Source organism: Bos taurus, chromosome 28 (genome assembly GCF_002263795.3).
Source record: "Bos taurus isolate L1 Dominette 01449 registration number 42190680 breed Hereford chromosome 28, ARS-UCD2.0, whole genome shotgun sequence".
NCBI classification, from domain to species: Eukaryota; Metazoa; Chordata; class Mammalia; order Artiodactyla; family Bovidae; genus Bos; species Bos taurus.
The window spans coordinates 8380873-8401829 of NC_037355.1; the positions used below are offsets into that span (position 1 = coordinate 8380873).

The 20957-nt window shown below is 39.0% G+C and overlaps 1 protein-coding gene across 18 annotated transcripts in view; it reads right to left on the reverse strand.

Moving 5' to 3' along the window:
* Positions 1-20957, reverse strand: part of LYST (lysosomal trafficking regulator) — a 176254-nt gene that overhangs the window by 2843 nt on the left and 152454 nt on the right. For 13 of the 18 annotated variants that reach the window (XM_059882423.1, XM_059882412.1, XM_059882419.1 and 10 more), the window contains 9 exons: positions 18879-19109; positions 17187-17376; positions 13600-13736; positions 11117-11215; positions 5471-5610; positions 5096-5193; positions 1250-1406; positions 925-1044; positions 94-165 (listed from right to left, as the gene is read on the reverse strand). In XM_059882423.1, the coding sequence (XP_059738406.1) occupies positions 94-165; positions 925-1044; positions 1250-1406; positions 5096-5193; positions 5471-5610; positions 11117-11215; positions 13600-13736; positions 17187-17376; positions 18879-19109 (1244 nt within the window). 18 annotated transcript variants of the gene reach the window in all.

Here is a 20957-nt window from a genome sequence, read left to right on the forward strand (position 1 = left end):
ACGTTCCTCTTTACTTCTGTGTGCTTTACCATCTCCCCAACAGAAACAGTCACAGAGTACAGTATGAAGCGGGGAGGGGTGGGGGAGGTTTACCTTACAATAGGCTTATTTGATTTAGGAAACGTAATTTCCCGCACAGGCTTTAAGTCCCAAGTACTCCATAACCTGGAGGAAGAAAAAAGTCATCATCTAATTACACAAACTCAAGTTTCCTTTACTAAAAATTTAACCGACGTGTCTATTTGTTAAAAATCCTCTGGTAAGGAAACACAATAAACGATTAATGTGGTTAATTCTGGGCAGTTTGCTCAGGTGGGTATGGGATTAAGAATACTTTGTGTATTTTCATATTGTTAATCTCAACAATTAAAAAATGAAGATCATGGCATTCAGTCCTATCACTTCATGGCAAATAGATGAGGAAACAATGGAACAGTGACAGACTTTATTTTCTTGGGCTCCAAAATCACTGCAAATGGTGACTGCAGCCATGAAATTGAAAGATCCTTGCTCCTTGGAAGAAAAGCTATGACAAACCTAGACAGCGTATTAAAAACCAAAGACGTTACTTTGCCAACAAAGGTCCATCTCGTCAAAGCTATGGTTTTTCCAGTAGTCACGTATGGATATCAGAGTTGGACCATAAAGAAAGCTGAGTGCTGAAGAACTGATGCTTTTGAACTGTGATATTAGAGAAGACTCTTGAGAGTCCCTTGGACTCCATGGAGATCAAACCAGTCAGTCGTAAAAGAAATCAGTCCTGAATAGTCACTGGAAGGACTGATGCTGAAGCTGAAGCTCCAATACTTCGGCCACCTGATGTGAAGAACTGACACTTTGGAAAAGACCCTGATGCTGGCAAAGACTGAAGGTGGGAGGAGAAAGGAATGACAGCACATGAGATAGTTGGATGGCATCACCTACACGATGGATATGAGTCTGAGTAAGCTCCAGGAGTTGGTGATGGACAGGGAAGCCTGGCGTGCTGCAGTCCATGGGGTTGCAAAGAGTCGGACACGACTGAGCAACTGAACTGAACTGCACCTTTTATAGTTAAACAATATAAAATTTCAAGAATGTACAAATTATTATTTAGAAATAAAACAGAAACACCAGAAGAACCTATATCCTAAGGTGATTTTAAATCTCTAAATATTAAATATTATTATGTTTAGATAGTAAAAAATATTTTTTGAAACTTCTATGTCCTTATGAGCAAAAGGACACAAAGAAATCAAACTCATCTTACCTTACAATTCCATTTTCTAATCCCCCAGCAATCACATTGATAGATATTCCCTCAGGCTGGTTAGAGAAAGCCACGGAACAAATGATCTCTCTGCAGTGTACGTGTCCAACGAGGTCCCCATTCACTGTCCAGAGTCTGAGGTCACTGCCTCCACCAGCTAAAACACCACAAAACCCCACAGGTCACCAGGGTGTGGATGTTGCAGAGCCCCCCACACTGGGCCCCAGAGGGGAATCCCTGAGGGCCTTGCTTGTCTGTCTGATGAAGTTCATAGGCAACTCGTGACTGAAGAGTGTATAAGTGAAACTACTACATAAGGCACACGGAGTTGGCCTATTTATCTAGAGATGATGACTAGTGAAAAAAATTAAAAACTTAACCTACAAGGTAGAGCAACAATGTAAATTAACCATGAATTTCTTTGTAGTCATAATATCTTAGCATACAAACTGCCAAATCTAATTCTGAAAGTACCTATAAAGCTAAACAACCTCCAAAAAGAGAAGAAAATATCCTGTGAAACTACAGTATCTTTAAGAAGTGAGTTATGGGACTTCTGAAGAAGAAATAAGTTACAGTCAAAGTTGAATTAAAAACTAATTCTTAAAAAGAAAGCTAATTCTTCAGAATGTCCAAGAGTGAATCTTATAAATCAATGTCTTATTAAATGAATTTTTTCTTTTCAAAGACCAGGAGTAATCAACTTTTTGTAGTTTTCCAGGCGATGGAGGAGGCAGTAATTGCTAGCCATCCTCAATAAACTGGGGCTGGCGGTCTGGGGCCTTATGGTGATGTGTCCAGCCTTTCTGGAGAAATGTTCTCATACTGATAAAGAGAAAGGTTAAGAGGAATGATAAAGTTGGGATGACATAGTATGTGTTATCACACTTTATTTTATCTCTCCATTAGAACTAACATAAAAGTAGAGAATTTATTTCTCTCCTTTATTAAGGCAGTGAAAAGATTCCATATTTTATAGCAAAGAAAGAAGTATTAGAAATACTTCTCAACTATAGAAATGCTAAAGACCATCAAATACCACAAACCAAAATGCCTAGTGTGTTGCAGTATTATTCACAACAGCCAAAAGGTGGGAACAACCCAGATGTTCATCAAGAGGTGAATGGATAAACAAAAGGTGGTGTATCTCTAAACAATGGAATTCATTTTTATTCAGCCATAAAAAGTGATGAAGTTCTGACAACAACATGGATAAATCTTGAAAATGTTATGTTCAGTCAAGTAACTGAGGGGGTAGGAGAACCACCTGCTACTCTGAATTTTAGAATATTATATTAACTTTATAGTACCACTGGCAATAGGAGAAGGCTATGAACTCTAGTTGAAATGCATGTATTTTTGATATAGTGGCAGAATGATTTTTAAAAGTACAGAAACCGTCTACTATAATATTTACATAGTTTAATAAATTTTATATCTTATCACTATAAAAACCACATCCCATAATAAGCCATGGGAAATCAGGATAAGGAAAGAATGAGTTTGCCAGTGTGTCTTTAGCCTCAATACAGAAAATTTTGAGATTATATATGTGTATACACACACATATACATATTATATATTATATACATACACATACATATATATTTATCTTAAATTTTGATTTTAAAGTTACTTGGATGGTTCTCACTAAAGAGTCAAGATTTTTTGATGGGTTAAATCTGGTTAACTTTCTTCCCTTCCTGGAGTATAAGAATAGGAGAATGAAATGTAGTTCAGGTCACTAAACATAAATTTGTCCTCTTCTAAAAAGTCATTACTTTTATCATGCTCTCGACCAAATGCTCTTTATGCCTCCTCCTGTATATGTACCGCGAGGCCTCAAACAAGTTGAGAAGGCCTTGCTGTTCAAAGTGGGAAGAAAGTTCTACCCATTACTCTACTACACTGTGCGTACTGCCTGCGGACACGTGAATACCCTGCTAGTGAGTTGGTAAAATAAGCAAAAGTAATTTGGTTTCTTGTTCCCATATGAATAGCTGATATAATATCACAGATATAAATCACTACTGGCAGCTGGAAAGTAATTAACTTTACAAAATTCAGCTCCCTCAGGATCAGTTCCAACTTCCAAATGTTGCCAAAACAAGAAAGTAGAGAACTCTAGATAAGTCATCACTATATTTCACCCCCCCAGATTCCCTCTTGATGTGTGTGACTCACTAAAAGCCTCTAATGTACAAATCAAGGAAGAAGAGTTAGCAAAGTCATCAATCATCTGTGCACACTTTTATTACCAAAGTCAACTATTTAAGATCTTTCTCTTTAGTTATGCTGACTGGGGAATAAGAATGTGTACATGACATTCATTATAACTGGAGGCTAAAGCCTGGCAAATATTAATACTTCACATCTGAAATCTTGAAGCATGACTGGAGACATTACTTTTCTTGAATATAAGAATGATGAGTGTGGTATGGTAAAAAAAAAAAGAACTCTGAACTTTGACCCATGACCCTGGCATAGAGCTCCTAAACTCTTGTTAATTTACTGTCTTTTGTATGTTAGGGAGATGACTCCTGGGGAGGTCCTAGACAGCTTCAGGTAGGGGCTGGCCAGCAGAGAAACTGCCCTTACAGCACCTCCCACCTCTGCCGAGGGGAGAGGCACTAGAGGCGGAGGTCAGTTCCTAATGGCCAATGACTGAATATACCAGGCCTACATAATGGAACTTCAAAAACACCCCTAAACAACAGCGGGGGAGACTGATGAGCACAGTCATGGGCCAGGAGGATGGTGCCTTCTGATTCCACAGGAAGAGACCTCTGGACCTTTTCTTGTGGCTGTTCACTTTGTAATGAACTACAGTAGTAAGTACAGTGTTTTATTGAGTTTTGTGAGTTGTCAGAGAGAATCATCGAAACTGGTGGGGGCCTTGAGACTCCCAAGTTTGCCAACTTCAACTAGTTAGTGCCAGAATTGAATTGCACCGTTGGACACCCATTTGGTGTCACAGAACCGGAGACCAGTTTAGTGTCTGGAAAGACCACACATTTGGTGTCAGGAAAAAACAATATAAAAAAACGCAAGCAAAGGATAAAACACTACCCACTGCAGATGTGTCAAAGATACCTGTACTCAGTGGACAAAAAGAAACAGTTTTTTGAAGACTCCTTTCAATTAATGGAAATGCAAACAGAAAACTTATGAGCTTGCCAACTGTTCTTACCTACTGGATGTATCAAGTTTTGTAATACATATACATGAAAATAAAACTAAAAGCCAGACCTTTGATTAGATGATCTTTCTCATGCAAATTTGGGGCACATTGTACCTCCATTGTTATTCTGTAATACTGTCTTGCAGGAACTAGAAGACACACACAATACAAAGCTGATCCTCTGCTGATGCCCTGGAGGAGGGTATGGCAACCCACTCCAGTGTTCTCACCTGGAGAATCCCCATAGAGAAGCCTGGCCGCCTACAGTCCATGGGGTCGCAAAGAGTCGGACACGACTGAGCAACTAAGCACAGCACATGGCTAAATTGATGGACTCAGTCTTCGACTTTATTGTATTTTAATACACATATGACAGAGGATTAGATGGTTGGATGGCACCACCGACTTGATGCACATAACTTTGAGTAAGTTCCGGGAGTTGGTGATGGACAGGGAAGCCTTGCATGCTGCTGTCCATGGGGTCGCAAGAGTCAGACACGACTGAGCAACTGAACTGAACTGAATACACATACATGCTATTCCCTAAGTATTCAGGTCTGGCAGGGACCAGAGGAACGTAATGTGATGGTTTAACCTCTGATGTAACCAGCTGGCTGAGCACACATTAGTACAACCACTCTGCTTTGGGTTTGGGGCCAACTCACCTGAGTCACACACCGTAGCAATGTCACCGGTAGTCTCACTGGCAGAGACGGCTGTGACTGGGCTTTTGTGTCCTGCTAGACTTTGTACATAGCATAATCTGAAAGACCAAAGACATGAATTTGCATATGAACATTAAATATAATTACATTCTTTTATTTATATAATTCTTTTGGTCAGTTTAGGTACCTACTATTTATAAGGGATTCCTGACTCTATTCCTAACTGATCACTTAATTCAATAAGATTACAAAGGTAAAGTCTGTATTTCATGCTTAAAGTTATTATAATGTAAAGATTATTTTAGTGCATCTGTTTCTCACAGTAAGAACTGAAACATTAAAAACAGCTATTTTAGAGCTGGAAATCTTCTGTACCTGTTTAAATCCCATATGATGCAGGTTCCGTCTCTGCTCACACTTATCATTATACTATACGGTTTGCAGACAAATAAACTGCTTATCTCTTCTGTGTGCCCATACAGATGTATCTGAGACTCCATTTCTATCTCTGAAGGCTAAAATTTAAAAAATAAGTATAAGATAAAAGCCATGACAAAAGGTATTCTAGTACTGTTATCTCAAAAACAGAAAAACCCAAGTGACTCAAACATTCGTCTCAAACAATTTTTTTTCAACCTAGTTCAACTTTTTCTAAAGAGTAGAACTAGTTAAACATTAAAAAAAGTTTTAATTGACTGTAATCTCATCAACTGATAAGCTTTTCCAGTCTGGCCAAATATACATGTACTTTAATAGTTATGAATATATCCATATAAATAGTTCTCTATTTCATATTTTATACATTCTCCCATAAGCATTTCTCATTTTTGATAGTGTATTCAAAATGATTTTTAAGTGTTATGATATTCTATACAGTTAGTATACCATAATTTACTTGAACATCCTTTATTGACAGATATTTAAAATTGTTTCCAATGTTTTCAAAATGTTAAATGCCATAAATAAATAAATTTTATTATTTATTTCATAATTCTAAAATGTATGTACATAAGTTTTGTCCCTCCTCTGTATCACTCCTTTAGAATAAATCTCCAGAATCCTCACAGTGGATCAGTGAGTATCACTAATTTTACAGCACTGATAGTGTACTCGCAAAGGCTTCGCACTGACTCCTGATGCTACCGATGGCGATGTATTACTCATCAATAGTTGTGGGTTCATTTTCAAAATCAAAGCTTGCAAACTCGTGTTCCAAGGTCCACATGGTTCACAGATGCCAGATGTCCACAGGGTATAACTTTTGTTTTATACTAGGTTTATATTGTCATAAAGTATTTCAACATTTCAAAGAAAATAGAGAAGTAGAAAGTATAAGTACAATGAAAATCTGAATACTGACCACTCAGTTAAACTAATCCTAACATTTTATAATATCAGCTTAATACAGAAAACATTAAATATTACCTAGTGTGTGTACTGTTTTACATCTTATTTCCTCTCCCTTCTCAGAAGTTATTATTATCCTGAATTTTGCATTTGTTTCCTGTGTATTTAGAATTTATGTTCTACTATATACTACTATAACAATAAACAACATACTGGGTTTCATGTCAATAAACTTTATAAATATGGTATTTATTGTTCTTTAGGCATCCGATCTATTTTGCCTTTTTTGATCACCATTGTTTTTAAAACATACCTGTGTTGACTTTATTAGCTGCAGTTCATCGATTTTAAGTGCTCCATAGTCCAGTGTCTTATTCACATAAAAATACATATTTTTTACCTAAAGACTCAGATGACCAGGCAATACCAGTCTTCCTTGGAACCACTGGCCTAAGTTGTGTGGCAGTGGCTTCTGTCTAGCTAGGGCATGTGGCCTTCAACTGAACACAATCACAGCAACAAGATGGCTCTGAACAAGGCCATGAGTCCTGGGTCTGGGCCCCTTCTGCTTCGCCTCTGGGACCTCCCCACAGGGCCAGGAGTCTGTGGGGCCACAGGGATGTGCCAGCACCCTTGCAGACCATGCTTCAGGGTGCCTGGGACTGAAGAATTGACTGTTCAGAAAGGCTTGAGCCCTTTCCTTCTCTGCTTGCATTTGTGTCTCAGCAGTCATTCTAAATCTTTGAAAATTTCCCAAGTTTTAAATGGCAATCAAGGTTGCTTTTAATTGCATTTCTCTTATTATAACTATTAATAAGCTTAACTTTTTTTTTTTTAAGCTTAACTTTTTCACAAATTCATTTTTTATCTGTAAATTTGTGTGCTTGGTTTTGTATATTTGTTACTACATTAGAAAATTATTTGTAGGGATTCCTCTATTAGTGGAATAGAATGCAAGCACCTTCCTCGTTTCTCCTGGATGACCTGGATCACCATGCCAGTCTAGGGACGCCTTATCCAAAGTTTAGTCTCAAGGATCCTGGACAGCCCAGGGAATTCCAATCTAGGCTGTATATTCAGGCAAGAGTTGGTCCCATCTGACTCATCCTCACTCTCAGGGACCAGCCTTTTGGACAAGAACCTCCTTGGGACCCTCTCCCCTGCTGCCCCCCGATTTTGCTGTGTGCCTTGTTACTTTTTTCTACCATCACTTCATGGGAAATAGATGGGGAAACAGTGGAAACAGTGTCAGACCTTATTTTGTTGGGCTCCAAAATCACTGCAGATGGTGACTGCAGCCATGAAATTAAAAGACGCTTACTCCTTGGAAGGAAAGTTATGACCAACCTAGATAGCATATTGAAAAGCAGAAACATTACTTTGCCAACAAAGGTTCGTCTAGTCAAGGCTATGGTTTTTCCAGTGGTCATGTATGGATGTGAGAATTGGACTGTGAAGAAGGCTGAGCGCTGAAGAATTGATGCCTTTGAACTGTGGTGTTGGAGAAGACTCTTGAGAGTCCCTTGGACTGCAAGGAGATCCAACCAGTCCATTCTGAAGGAGATGAGCCCTGGGATTTCTTTGGAAGGAATGATGCTAAAGCTGAAACTCCAGTACTTGGGCCACCTCATGCGAAATGTTGACTCATTGGAAAAGACTCTGATGCTGGGAGGGATTGGGGGCAGGAGGAGAAGGGGATGACAGAGGATGAGATGGCTGGATGGCATCACTGACTTGATGGACGTGAGTCAGTGAACTCCGGGAGTTGGTGATGGACAGGAGGCCTGGCGTGCTGCGGTTCATGGGGTCGCAAAGAGTCGGACATGACTGAGCGACTGAACTGAACTGATAAGGGGCTGTCTCAAGGTCAGTGTCAATACTCTAGGACTGACAGATAATCCAAGAATATCTAACTCAAGTCTAGAGCTCCCTCCTTGCTTGTTAAAATATATATACATATGTATGTGTATTTTTTTTACTTCATGACTATGAATAATATTTATGGGGTAAACAGAAAATAGGTACCCTATAGTGGTTGTTGAAATTTTAGATTTTGCACTTTAAAATGATTCTAAGAGTCAGTGTTACTAGATGATTCCCCGAGGGATCAGAAAATAATTTCCATGGGTAGAACAGAAATCTTCTGCTTGCGTACTTCTTCAGAAAATGTTCTTGAATTGTTTGATACTACCTTGGATAAATTGTATATTTATTCTCCCTGCCATCAATTTAGAGAATAGAAATACAGGTGTTCACTTATATAAAGATGACGTGGGCACATTAATTAGTGAAAAACGACTCAAGATCAGTTATTTTAGGATCAGTTATCACCTTTGAAGACCTTCTTCTCTAATATAAAAAGGGCTTATAGATAACAGTTCCCTATAACCAATCAACTTTCCTAGCTTCACTAGCTTAGGAAAGTATTTCATAAGATTCCCTTGAAAATATTTTCAAGCAACAATTATTTTAGTTATAGCATACATGGCACTTGGGAGCCTGTCTTTTGCTGTGTCAAGGGCAACACAAACAAGAACACAAATACTTTTAGAACCATGGCATTCAGTGGGTTTGGGCAGCGGAAACTAGTGAACATGAGGTGCTTCCTGCCAACCTCACAGGCACAGGGTCACACCTGCAACTTCAGGGACCCCAACATGATGAGATGGTGCCCAAGAAAAAGCGACAACACCCACAAAATCCCAGGTAACCTTCCCTTAGATCAACCAATGATAAAATCACACAGCTAAGATACACTTTTGGACATGGTTTAAATAGTAACTGTTTATCTCATGACTTGACTACCTATTAGGAGAAAAAGAAAACCCTTATATATAAGCTGAAAAATCAACTTTCAGCAAAGGGTAGAACTGAGGAAAGGTATGCAACATAAGACTTCACAAGCCTACAATAACTTCAAACTAACAGAAGCACACGTCTTGCTGTATTCAAATGATAACAGCTACACCTTTCATCTGCTGCTTCAGAGCTATGCTGTGTACAATTACTCCTATATTGACAACTTAATCCTTTTTTAAAAAAAAAACCAATACTGCATACTGTGTTAGTGTACAATTAAAAATTTAAATTGTAGGGAGAATGGAAATAAGGAAAACTTAGAACAAGACTGTTCAAAGTTTTGGGAAAAGAGGAAATAAAAGATGAAAGATAGTTTTTGGATGACAAGGAACAAATGATCTGAGCACACAAGCAGAGGACTACTCTGCAGCAGAGATCAGAATGTATGTGTAGGAAAAAGGAAAAAGGTGTGCTCAGAAGCGGAAAGGCAACGTCAGCAGTAAATATCAGAGACGTTAGAAAACTGACATCTGATTTAGGCCTTGGGGAGTAAAAAGAAAATGAGACATTCCAAAAGTGAAGGCCCACCCCTCTGCTCAGGCCTGTGTATAAGACCCTCACCTCTCTCAGTTCTACTCTGAACTACAGACAAAGTATCTGCCACTCCCAAACTACCATGCCTTTAATTCCAAGCGGTTAGTGTACTCTGATGAAATACTCTTTCCTCTTTTCTCCACTTAGTAAAATGATCCTTTAAGATCCAGCGCAAGTGTAGTTTTTCAGGCTCCCTGACACCTGGTTGGCCCACTTCTGGCTCTCTCACCCTGTGTGTCAGTCTTAGAGCACACACCCTGCTGTTCTGCAATAATCTGTAGGAGCCCACCTCCTGCTACAGAGTCCTCAGGACAGCTGCCTGCATCACCACAGCACCTTTTAACTGGTACCCTTCCTTCCAGTCTCATGGCCCTGTAAGCGTTTTTCCTTGCAGGCTCTACAGTGATAGTCTTAAAATGCTGATTGGATCATATCACTTTTGCTTCAAGCATTTTAATGACTCCTTAGACTAAGAGACAGAAACAATATTATGGTCACATTTATACCCTAAGGAAGGTGGAAAAGAACCTTAACAAGGGTTTAAAACTGAATAAACTTGCTCAGAAAAGTAAGGAACCTAGTGTCACCCTATGCTAGGAAAACAGGTTTCACCCAGTAGAACATGTTTTATAAAATAATGGAGAAAACTGTAATTAAAAAAGGCACACAGAATGTTCTAGAACAGAATGGTTATCACTGAGTTATCACTCTAAATTTGCCACTACTCTTCAACGGCACCACAGACAGCTGATTCAATAAAGAAATGAGAGTAAATTAAGAGAAGTATGGCATAATGTCTTCCTTTGTAGACTGTTTCAATAATTTAACTCACAAATCTTAAAAGATTCAGTGAATGGCTGAAAAATTTCTTCCAGTAAGTGGGAGAATAGAGACTGGCTACTTGGATTTTTCTGTCATTTAATTCACTCAGAGTGTATTAGGCATTCTGCAGTTCTAAATTTTACAGAATCTTGTGGGATACTCTCTAAGCATTCAGGTCGATACTGAGAACAGCGGGAAGCATCAAAATGTCACGAAAAAGCAGAGCATAACTCAAAATACTTTCTGTCTCTGACCGTATACAGTTATTTAAAAAATTCTTCTATGATCCTAATAAAGCTAAAATAGAGTTAGATATTGACCTTTTACATTATTAGATCTGTGAAGAAGAGATTAAAGTACAAAAAATGTAAGTTGCTCTTACACTAAATAAGTTATACTTTATAAAGGGTTTCTTCCCCTCACTGACGTGAAAATCCCACAAATGTGCCCAGGACCTACCGTGCCGCTTGTGAACCTGTTTGAGTAAGCTGTGATGACACCACACTTGCTCCCAGTGAACAGCTGGCAGCTGTCAGGGACCCAAGCACAACTAGTCACCTAAGAGAAGGACAAGTCAAAGATGAACATGCTTAGAAAGCATGAGAAATGCTTCTACTTTTCTGACATTTATTTTAAAAATATATGCTCACAAAATTAAGATAAATATTTTACTTGAAATGATTAGAATGGTGCAAGACACAGTAATAGAGTATTATGTAACTTTGAGATGTCTAAAAGCTATAAAATGTGATATAAACTGTCATGTTTTGGTTCTCTTATTGCGTTGTCGAAGGAATGCTGTCATCTTTTGAGAAAGTATAAAAGACGACCAGGGACACCGTTTCTTTCAGTTGTCATTGAACACAGTTGGGAATTCAGAATTTTTCATTTTCCAGTGATAACAGAAAAGAGAAGAAAATTTACAGGAATATGTTTCACAGTTAAGAGATCAATCAGAAGATGAGGCAAAGAGAGAGCAGGACCCTAATATGTAATGATGATAATGAAATTGATCAGATAAGTGAAATAGCAGAGTGTGGGTCTTTGTATGATAATATCCTGGACAAGTTTTCTCAAACTAAAGAACTAATAAGTGAATGACATATTCCAAGAACAAAATAAAATATGGTATTCTTATCTAGGGAGTCATTTGATTCCAAGTACTTTATCACACCACGTTTGCTCAAAATCTGGATCATCCTGTTTTGCTGAAAGGACTTGAGGAGAGTGTTTTTTCACCTTTAATGATGTTTCTGTGCCCAACTTCACATGACGGAAATAATTTTGCAGTATTGAAATTCTTACTAAAACTTCTAATAAGGTTGTTTTTCACTGCCCTTTATTCTTACTTTTGTTAGTTTACTAGTAAGCCAGATGACAAAAGGCAGTGACCTTTTTTTCAGGCATACTGAAGATTAAGCAAACAAGTCATTGCTCTCCTTTTTTTCACTGCCAAAAATTCCCTACAAGTAGCTGACTCCATTTCTTTGTTCTTTTTCTTTTAAACACTTTTATTTATTTCTGGCTGTGATGAGTCTTTGTTGCTGCACGAGATCTTCTCTAGCTGCGGACAGAGGGGGCTACTCTCAAGCTGCGGTGCACACTTCTCATTGTGGTGGCTTCTCTTGTTGCAGAGCCGGGTTCTAGAGCGGCAGCAGTTTCAGCTCCTGGGCTCTAGAGCACAGGTTTAGCAGTTGTGGTGCACGGGCTTAGTTGCTCCAAGGCATGGGGGATCTTTCCAGATCAGAGGTTGAACCCATGTCTCCTGGGAAGCCTTCCGTTGACTCCATTTCTAAGGTGCTCAGGGGATGGTGACAAATGTTAGGATGTGTGAGTAGACACCAGGTGTACGTAGGTAATGGAAGTCAGAAAGCAGTAAAAGAACTTCCCATGGAAAGACAGTCAAAGAGAGAAGGTTTAGCATATAATTTAGTCCTGGAAAGAGTTGTGTGTGTGTGTAGGTGTGTATGGTGTTTTATAGTTTACAATATACTTTCACAAACACTGGAGACATTTTTACAACAGTCTTATGAGAGAGTAGTGGGAGTATGACTACTCCAGTTTTAAGCAGGAGGAAAGAAACTCAAGTTGGGAAAGGTTAAGTTACTTGCAAAAGTCTACATAGTAAGTAACAGAGCTAGACACTAACACAGATCACAGGGATGGCAGGGCTTTAGTAAGGCCCAAGGCTCTTTCTACCATGCGGTGATGCCTGAATTCCCGGTCCATTTAAAAAAAGCCAGGTACAGTAGATGATGCTCTGGTTATTGAAAATGACATAGTAACAAAAGGCAAATTAACACTGAGAAAAAAATCAATTGTGATTTTGTTCCAACACTGCTGTGAGCTAATGCTGAGTAGGAGATTATGATACAGTCTCAACAAGAGATGGGGAGAGCAGGGGTCCCCCACTTCTGGGCCACAGACCAGTAGCAGTCCGTGGCCTGTTAGGAAGCGGGCCACACAGAAGCAGGTGAGTGGCTGGCAAGTGAGCGAAGCTTCATCTGTATTTACATCCACTCCCCATCACTCATATTACTGCCTGAGCTCCGCCTCCTGTCAGATCAGTGGCACTTGATTCTCATAGGAACACAAATGCTACTGTGAACTACATATGCAAGGGATCTAGGTTGTGGGCTCCTTAGGAGAATCATCCTGAAACCATCCCCCTATTCCCTGCTCTGTGGGACAAGAGTCTTCTGTAAAGCCAATCCCTGGTGCCAAAAAGGCTGGGGACTGCTGGGGTAGAGAACAAACTCTGGGGACACAGTCAGTACAGCAGCAGTTAGGAAGGCTGTCAGCACTGTAAACAAGGCATATGTCTAGCGTCATCAGCTTCTCAACTAACTACAGGATATTAAAGCCTAGCTGTCATCAGTCTGACTCCCTTTTAAAGCATTATGTTCAATTATTATTATAAAGTACTTCATAAAAATGTTTACCTGATATTGCTGTGAACTTTGTATAAAGTTTATTGGAGGCTCACTTTGTTTACTCTTCAACCTCAAAATGTTATCAGCATATCCCCAGCTCAGGATGGCTGACCACTGAATGTCAGTACTGTTCATGCTTCTCACACCTCAAGAAAGAGAAATAAAAGTATTAGTTGCCACTGATCAGTTATCATTGGACAGCCCACTGAAATGGCAGGTTAAAGACCATTCTGGCCTGTAAGGCCTGAAGTTCACATAGCAGAACATGGTCATTCCAGTACAAAATCATCTTTATAGCCATAGATGGACCAATTTATGTTAGTTTCATTTCTTTAAGGCTAATAGAATTCTAAGGTTGGAACTATATTCTTTTTCTCCTGTGTTATTTTGGTAGGGATTTATTTGACTTAGAACTAAAATTTCTGTTAAGAAATTTTTATAAAAGACAATGATAATTAAGCTTCCTCTATTTATGTTCTGTGATGCTTTTTCTTCTAATAATAAATATGAACTAGATAATGTTTAAATAACTTTCTAGATACCCCATACTAAAAAATCAATATGGAGAACTACTAATGCTAGAAAGGGACCACTGTTGGAGCAGAAGCAATCCTGAGAAGAATAATTTAATCCTGCAACTGCAAGGATTTTGTATGGGGGAACTCCATATAATGAGGTTCTGTTCTTTTCTTGTTCTACTCTCAACATAATATTATGTCCTTTTGGGATAAAGATCTGGACATCCTGACATCCTTTTCCAGTGTTTCTCATAATCTATGCCTTGTTGGCACACTGACTAGGGCTAATGCAGCATAAAAGCTGTAGGTAGCTGGTGCTGCCTGTACAACTAAGAAGCTTTGAGTTCCTTAAGGAGAGTGTGAGTACCTCGCTTAATACATAGCTGTATCTATAATATATAGAATGTGAGTACTCAGCATAATATATAGCATAAAACGTAGCACAATATAATATAAAGCAACAAAACAAATAAATATTTGTTGAATGAATCAAGAGCACATTGAAAATGTAGTTCACAGATTTCTTTTTGTTTTGTTGAGTATAATTCCAAATGTGGGCATCAGTTTTGCAATACAGAAATTAGGATAGCCTTGTTACATATATGCTCCTCTCTAGATAAGCCTCAGGACTTCCCAGATTTTACCACGAGGCCTGGCATGTGGTAAGAACTCAGTAACTGTCCCTGGTTTCTCATTCCAGCAACACAAGATGCACCATCTTTTTTTAAAAAGAAAAATCAACTTCTTCTTTACATATTAGAATAGTAGATCTTAAATAAGAGTTTGCAAGAAAATGACTTTTGGGGCATGTGCAGATTTAGACTCAAGCCCCAGAGATTCTAATTTGGTGTGTCTCCAATGGGACCAACTGAGTATACTTGGAAAAAAAGCACCTCAGACAATTTTGAGGCATTGTCAGTTCTCAAGTAATTGGCCTGTACTGAGCTAAAGACCATTAAACCATGGCAGTTTAGTTGCTATACTGTATTACACATGTGTAACTTGCTTGCTTGCTAAGTCATTTCAGTCGTGTCCGACTCTGTGTGACCCCATAGACGGCAGCCCACCAGGCTCCCCCGTCCCTGGGATTCTCCAGGCAAGAACACTGGAGTGGGTTGCCATTTCCTTCTCCAATGCATGAAAGTGAAAAGTGAAAGTGAAGTCCCTCAGTCGTGTCCGACCCTCAGCGACCCCATGGACTGCAGCCCACCAGGCTCCTCCGTCCATGGGATTTTCCAGGCAAGAGTACTGGAGTGGGGCGCCATTGCCTTCTCCGCATGTGTAACTAGAGGGCTGTTATTTAATATAACAGTGCTCGACACACATGACCTTCCATCTGCTAGCTGCACTCTTAGTCACTCAAGGCCTCTAGGAAATGCCCCTGTGGATGGTTCTACACTGGGTACAGCAGTGAATGCTCAGAGTCCCTGGCTCCAGAGTGCTTACAGTCTGATGGACGTTTATTTATTAAGCACTTAAGCATTTATTAAGCACACCAGAGTCAGGTGTTAACCATTCCTTATATTATTTCAATCAATCATTATAGTGAATTACCCTGTGAAGTAAGTCCTTTTATTACTCCCATTTCATAGATTAAAAGCCAGGACTCGAGAAGCATAAGTAATTTTCTCAAAATTACACAAAAATACACAGGTATTAGGCAGCAGAACTGGGGTGCAAATTCAGGCACCGTGCCACGCAAGCTCATGGCCATAACTTGTATGATACCACTTCCCTGGACACACCTAGATTCTGCCAAATTCCACTTACATTCTATGAGGAAATAAAGTGTAATTTGAAAGAACACAACTATTAAGGGCTTGTGACTGTAGTGGCACAAATAAGGTAGGTTAGCTATTATATTGGACATATTTAAGTCCCACCATGCTAAGTAATAATACCAGCCCCTTTCTCTCTGATCAACAGAGATAAACTTCAATCCATTTTAATTCATTTCTTAAAGGCAAATTATTCACACATTTCGATCCTCTAAGTGTTATTAGTAGTAAACTACTTGTGATGCATCTCATAGCTGACTGCAACATACTAGTGAGAATAAACTACCGATATTGCAACGATGATTAAACAGATTTACCTTACCCTCTTAGTTCACTAAACTTTGATAAAATGGTATGTGGCTTCTTTTATTACTGGCAACTATAAAGGCAATCATTCATCTCATGACAGAAGGGACAGTGAGTTTAAAAGAACTGTGGTCCAGCCAGCACGCTAAATTCCTTGAAGTGGCTGATGCTGGGGCACGGGTCCTGGGGCCCCTGCACTGTGGTGCTCCAGTGGTGGGCGGGGCTGTGAGGACCAGAGGAGCACAGCGCACAGAACCGACACCAAGAGGCGTCAGGCCCCCACTCTGGTTTCCAGGCAAATCTGCATACCCCTGACAGGCACAGATGGATGCCCTCAGTCATTCATTTAGTGCTTAAAGCCCAGGCCTAGGAAGTAGGGAGAGTTCTTTCACATCAAATAAAATGATTAATTTGGAAGGGCTGAGGAATTGCTTGAATGGAAAATGTCACTAGTTTTCCAGTGTGTAGGTGACATTTAGAAATATCAAGAGGGCCTCTACTGACAGCACTTTCCCATGTGTTGCTTTTAGTGAGTCAGTGCAGAGAGGTGAGAAAAAGATTGCTTTCCAGACATATGTATTTTTAAAACCTATTTTCAAGGCTATCATGATTTCCTCATTTTGTTTTACTTTCATGACTGTCTCTTCTGAGGTACTAGAACTGTTGGTCAAATAAGTCGTCTATTCTGGGATTCAAGAACCTCAAAGTGTATATTTCTATAAAATTGATAATGTTTTCATCTCGTGAGACATTTATTTATTCTTGTCTCCTTCAATTCTTCCTCTCATTTCAAATGACACTGCCTTTAGTTCTCATTTTTTTCATGTAGTACGTTTTAATTCCTACTTTGCATTAAATGAACACAAATTTGAATCTGGATTTTCACCAAGGACTCAGAAAACTCAGAAATGAAACAAAATAGCAGCACAGATGAGAGGAAACATTCAAATCTCTTGAAACATAGACCTAGGATGATTTTCATGTTTTATTTTACCTTGTTCTTTGCTATATGTCATCAGAAGACAGAAATTTCGGGACAAACCACAGATTGCTCTAGTGGGCAGAGCCTGGAGAGAACCAAATCTTTCTCCATGGGGCTGGCTGAAGCAGACCACAGGAACTGGAGCACTTGGGGAACCGACATACTCCCCCCATTTCAAGCCTTTTATCCATGACAAAGGACTCTAAAACCAAGAAAAGTAAAAAGTACATTTAAAAAATGGTAGTAAATATAGAATCACTCATAGAAATATGTGTTCTGGTGACTAGATACAGTGATAAACAAGACAGATGAGGAACACGTACTTCCATAGGTGGTGCAAGTGCTATGAACAAAGTCTAAGAAAGGGGAGAGGACTGAGAAAGAGAGTTGCTAGTTAGATGAGGGGTTGGGAAAGAGTCTCTGAGGCAAGCAGACACCTGAGTGAAATGTGTGCTCTATCCGGGGACAGGGCATGCCAGGTGGAGGGAACAGCCAGTGTGAAAGTCCTGAGATGGGAAGGAGGAGTTTAGTATCTGTTCCTATCACAAACAGACATCCTGCTCAGGTCCTGCACACGCACTGACTTTAATTAGCTAATGAGCAATAAGTATAGTGGCAAATGAAATGGTATTTATTACTTTTCAGGGATGGACTGTTAAATTATTTTGACATGTTAAAATAATAGATTCTAGTTAAAAATAATGACCCTGGTAATGAAAATGACTAAAATGATTTGTAAGGCTTCAAAATCATGACTTACACTGACAAGTAAACATAAAACAAAAAATACAGCTTTCAACTATGGAAAACAACATGAGTGATCTGGGTTCAGCAAAACAATATTGTCTACCATGTTGATCTTTCTGCTTGCATTTAACATGCAAATTTGATATATATGAGCTATGAGCATAAAGAGTTTACATTTAGTGTTCTACATTCAGTGTATTTAAGTAACTTTATTATAAGAAACAGTTGTCAAAACAAGGTCTGTAAAAACCATTTCCTCTTAAAGTGGATCACAGATGACTGCAATCTGAGATCTCTGCTTTATCTTACAACCTCTTTCCCTTGTCTTTTCATTTTCTATGATTCCCTTCTGCAAACCTCTTTAACACTTTACAAGTCACAGGCTCCCACTTAAGTTGCTTTAATAATGAAAAATTTAGCTGAGGATTAGAATCCATTTTACTCTTAAGGCTTGCTTGCTTTATTTTTCTATTTCAGAATATAAATTAATACTTAATTCCTACTTTAAGAGGCAATACTTCTTATCATGACAATCTGGAGGGGCCAAGAAATCATGTAATATTTCCCCCTTAATTGTGAACTCAAACATTTACACTTCTGGTCACTACTTCTGGTGGAAGCTGACAACCCGGACCATGCTAGGCATGTTTGCACTGGTTCCTACCCTCCCATTTGTGATGCCTGTTATGTCACTGCCTGGTGAGGCTTTCCCCAGTAATAACCCTCAGGGAGGCCACAATCTGACTTGAGCTCCCAGAGCACTCTCTTCACATCACTAATGCAGCATCTTCTACGCACAGGACTAGCAGTGCGGGCATCTGTATTCACTGCCTGGTGCACACCTTCAGGCTGGGACCATGGTACTCAATTCCCTGCCTCTAAAGTTTGGGAGAAGGCCTGACCTCTCAGGAGTTGAGCCGTGTTTTCCTGAATTCTATTGAAATCCAAATGACATACCGGATAGGTAATTTCCTTGACCTGTTCTCTGGTTTCTCTGAAAGCAAACTGCACCAACAACCCCACGGCGGCAGGAAGCTCCCCTTCGATGTTGAGCTTGGAGCCAGGTCTGCTCGCATGGGCTGACTGGAACAGCTGACGAGGGGTCTGGCCGTAGGTTTTTATCATGGTTTCTAGTGCTCGTCTTTGAACTGGATCTTCAACTGCAGAGACATCCATTCCAAAATACGTCTGAAGAGAAAAAGAGAATGAGAGGAATGTAAAAAGCAAGACTTGGTGATAATACCAAAGGGGAAAACAACTTGTTTTATTCTCCAGGCAATGGACAATGGAAAGGACTTCCTTTCTCAAATTTCAAATGGAAAGGATTTTAAAATGTTTTTGAACAGAGTGATAATCATTAATAGTCTCAAAGAGATCAGAATAGGAATCATCAATGCTTCTGAATGGATGAAACAAAAATAATTTATCTTGACTGGTGTTAATTAGGTAATTTTATAAAATTAATTTCTAATTTAAGAGAATATCATGTAAGACTTCATTTATCTGCACAGCAAAAGGAAACCATCAATAAACTGAAGACAGCCTACTGAATGAGAGAAATTGTTTACAAATCACGTACTGATAAAGGGTTAATATCCAAAACATATAAAGTGCAGGATGTGGAGAAAAGGAAGCCCTTGTGCACTGCTGGTGGGAATGTAAATTGATGCAGCCAGTATGGAAAACAGTATGGAGGTGCCTCAAAAAATTAAAAATTGAACTATCATATGATCAATATTTCTACTTCTGGGCATTTGAAAGTGAAAGTGAAAGTTGCTCTGTCATGTCTAACTCTTTGTGACACCACGGACTATATAGTCCATGGAATTCTCCAGGCCAGAATATTGGAGTGGGTAGCCTTTCCCTTCTCCAGGGGATCTTCCCAACCCAGGGATCAAACCCTGGTCTCCTGCACTGCAGGCAGATTCTTTACCAGCTGAGCCACAAAGGAAGCCCTCTGGGCATTTAAACAACATTAATTTGAAAAGATATATGTACCCCTATGTTCATTACAGCTTTATTTATAATAGCCAAGATATGGAAGCAACTTAAGCATGTATACATGGAATGGATAAAGAAGATCTGGTAAATATATATAACTAAATAGTATTCAGTCATAAAAAAGAATGAAATCTTGTTACAACATGGATGGAACTTAAAGGCATTATGCTAAGTGATATAAGTCAGACAGACAAAGGAAAATACCAAACAAATCAGTACGATTTCATTTATATGTGGAATCTAAACAAAAGACCAAGCTCATAGGACTGGTAGTTACCAAAGGTGGGGGTTGGGCAAATGAGTTAAAGGGGCCCACAAGGTACAAATTTCCAGTTACACAACAAATAAGTCATGGAGATGTAATGTGCAACATGATAACTACAATTAACAACACTGTATTGCACATTTGAAAAGTTACTAAGAGAGTAAATCTTAAAAGTCTTCATCACAAGAAAAAAAATTTTTGTAACTAAGTAGGGGGTGGATGTTAATTAGACTTATTGTGGTGATCATTTCACAAATAACTGAATCAGTATGTTGTATACTGGAAACTAATATAATGTATGTCAATTATACCTCAAATTGAAAAAAAAAGAAAAACAAAATGAGGTTTTTCTTTGGTCTTGTCTTTTAGTAAAAACTGATTTAAAAAATAAACAAATTTTTCAATTAAGTTGATCCAAAATAGCTTCTGCAGGCGATTAGTAAGTGGATCTATTTTTTCTGTGGCTGTCTGTCAGATATTGGTCAGAAAGCTGAGTCAACATCACTTCAGGTGGTCCACAAAATCAAAAGAGATAACAGAATTCAGGGATATGACAACATGGAGTCTGAAGAAAACTAGAGGATCCTGCCCCACTCCAACTTTCTCAATTCATAAGAATGAGAACTCGAAGTTCAAAGCACCTGTGTCTGCCTGAAATTGTGTGATATTCAAATGCCCTTTTGTTCTTTGTGTGAATATGCTCAAAGAAAGAGTCGGATGCCTCTCAAGACACAATGGCTGGTGTCACAGGATGCTTTTGTGTTGCTAAC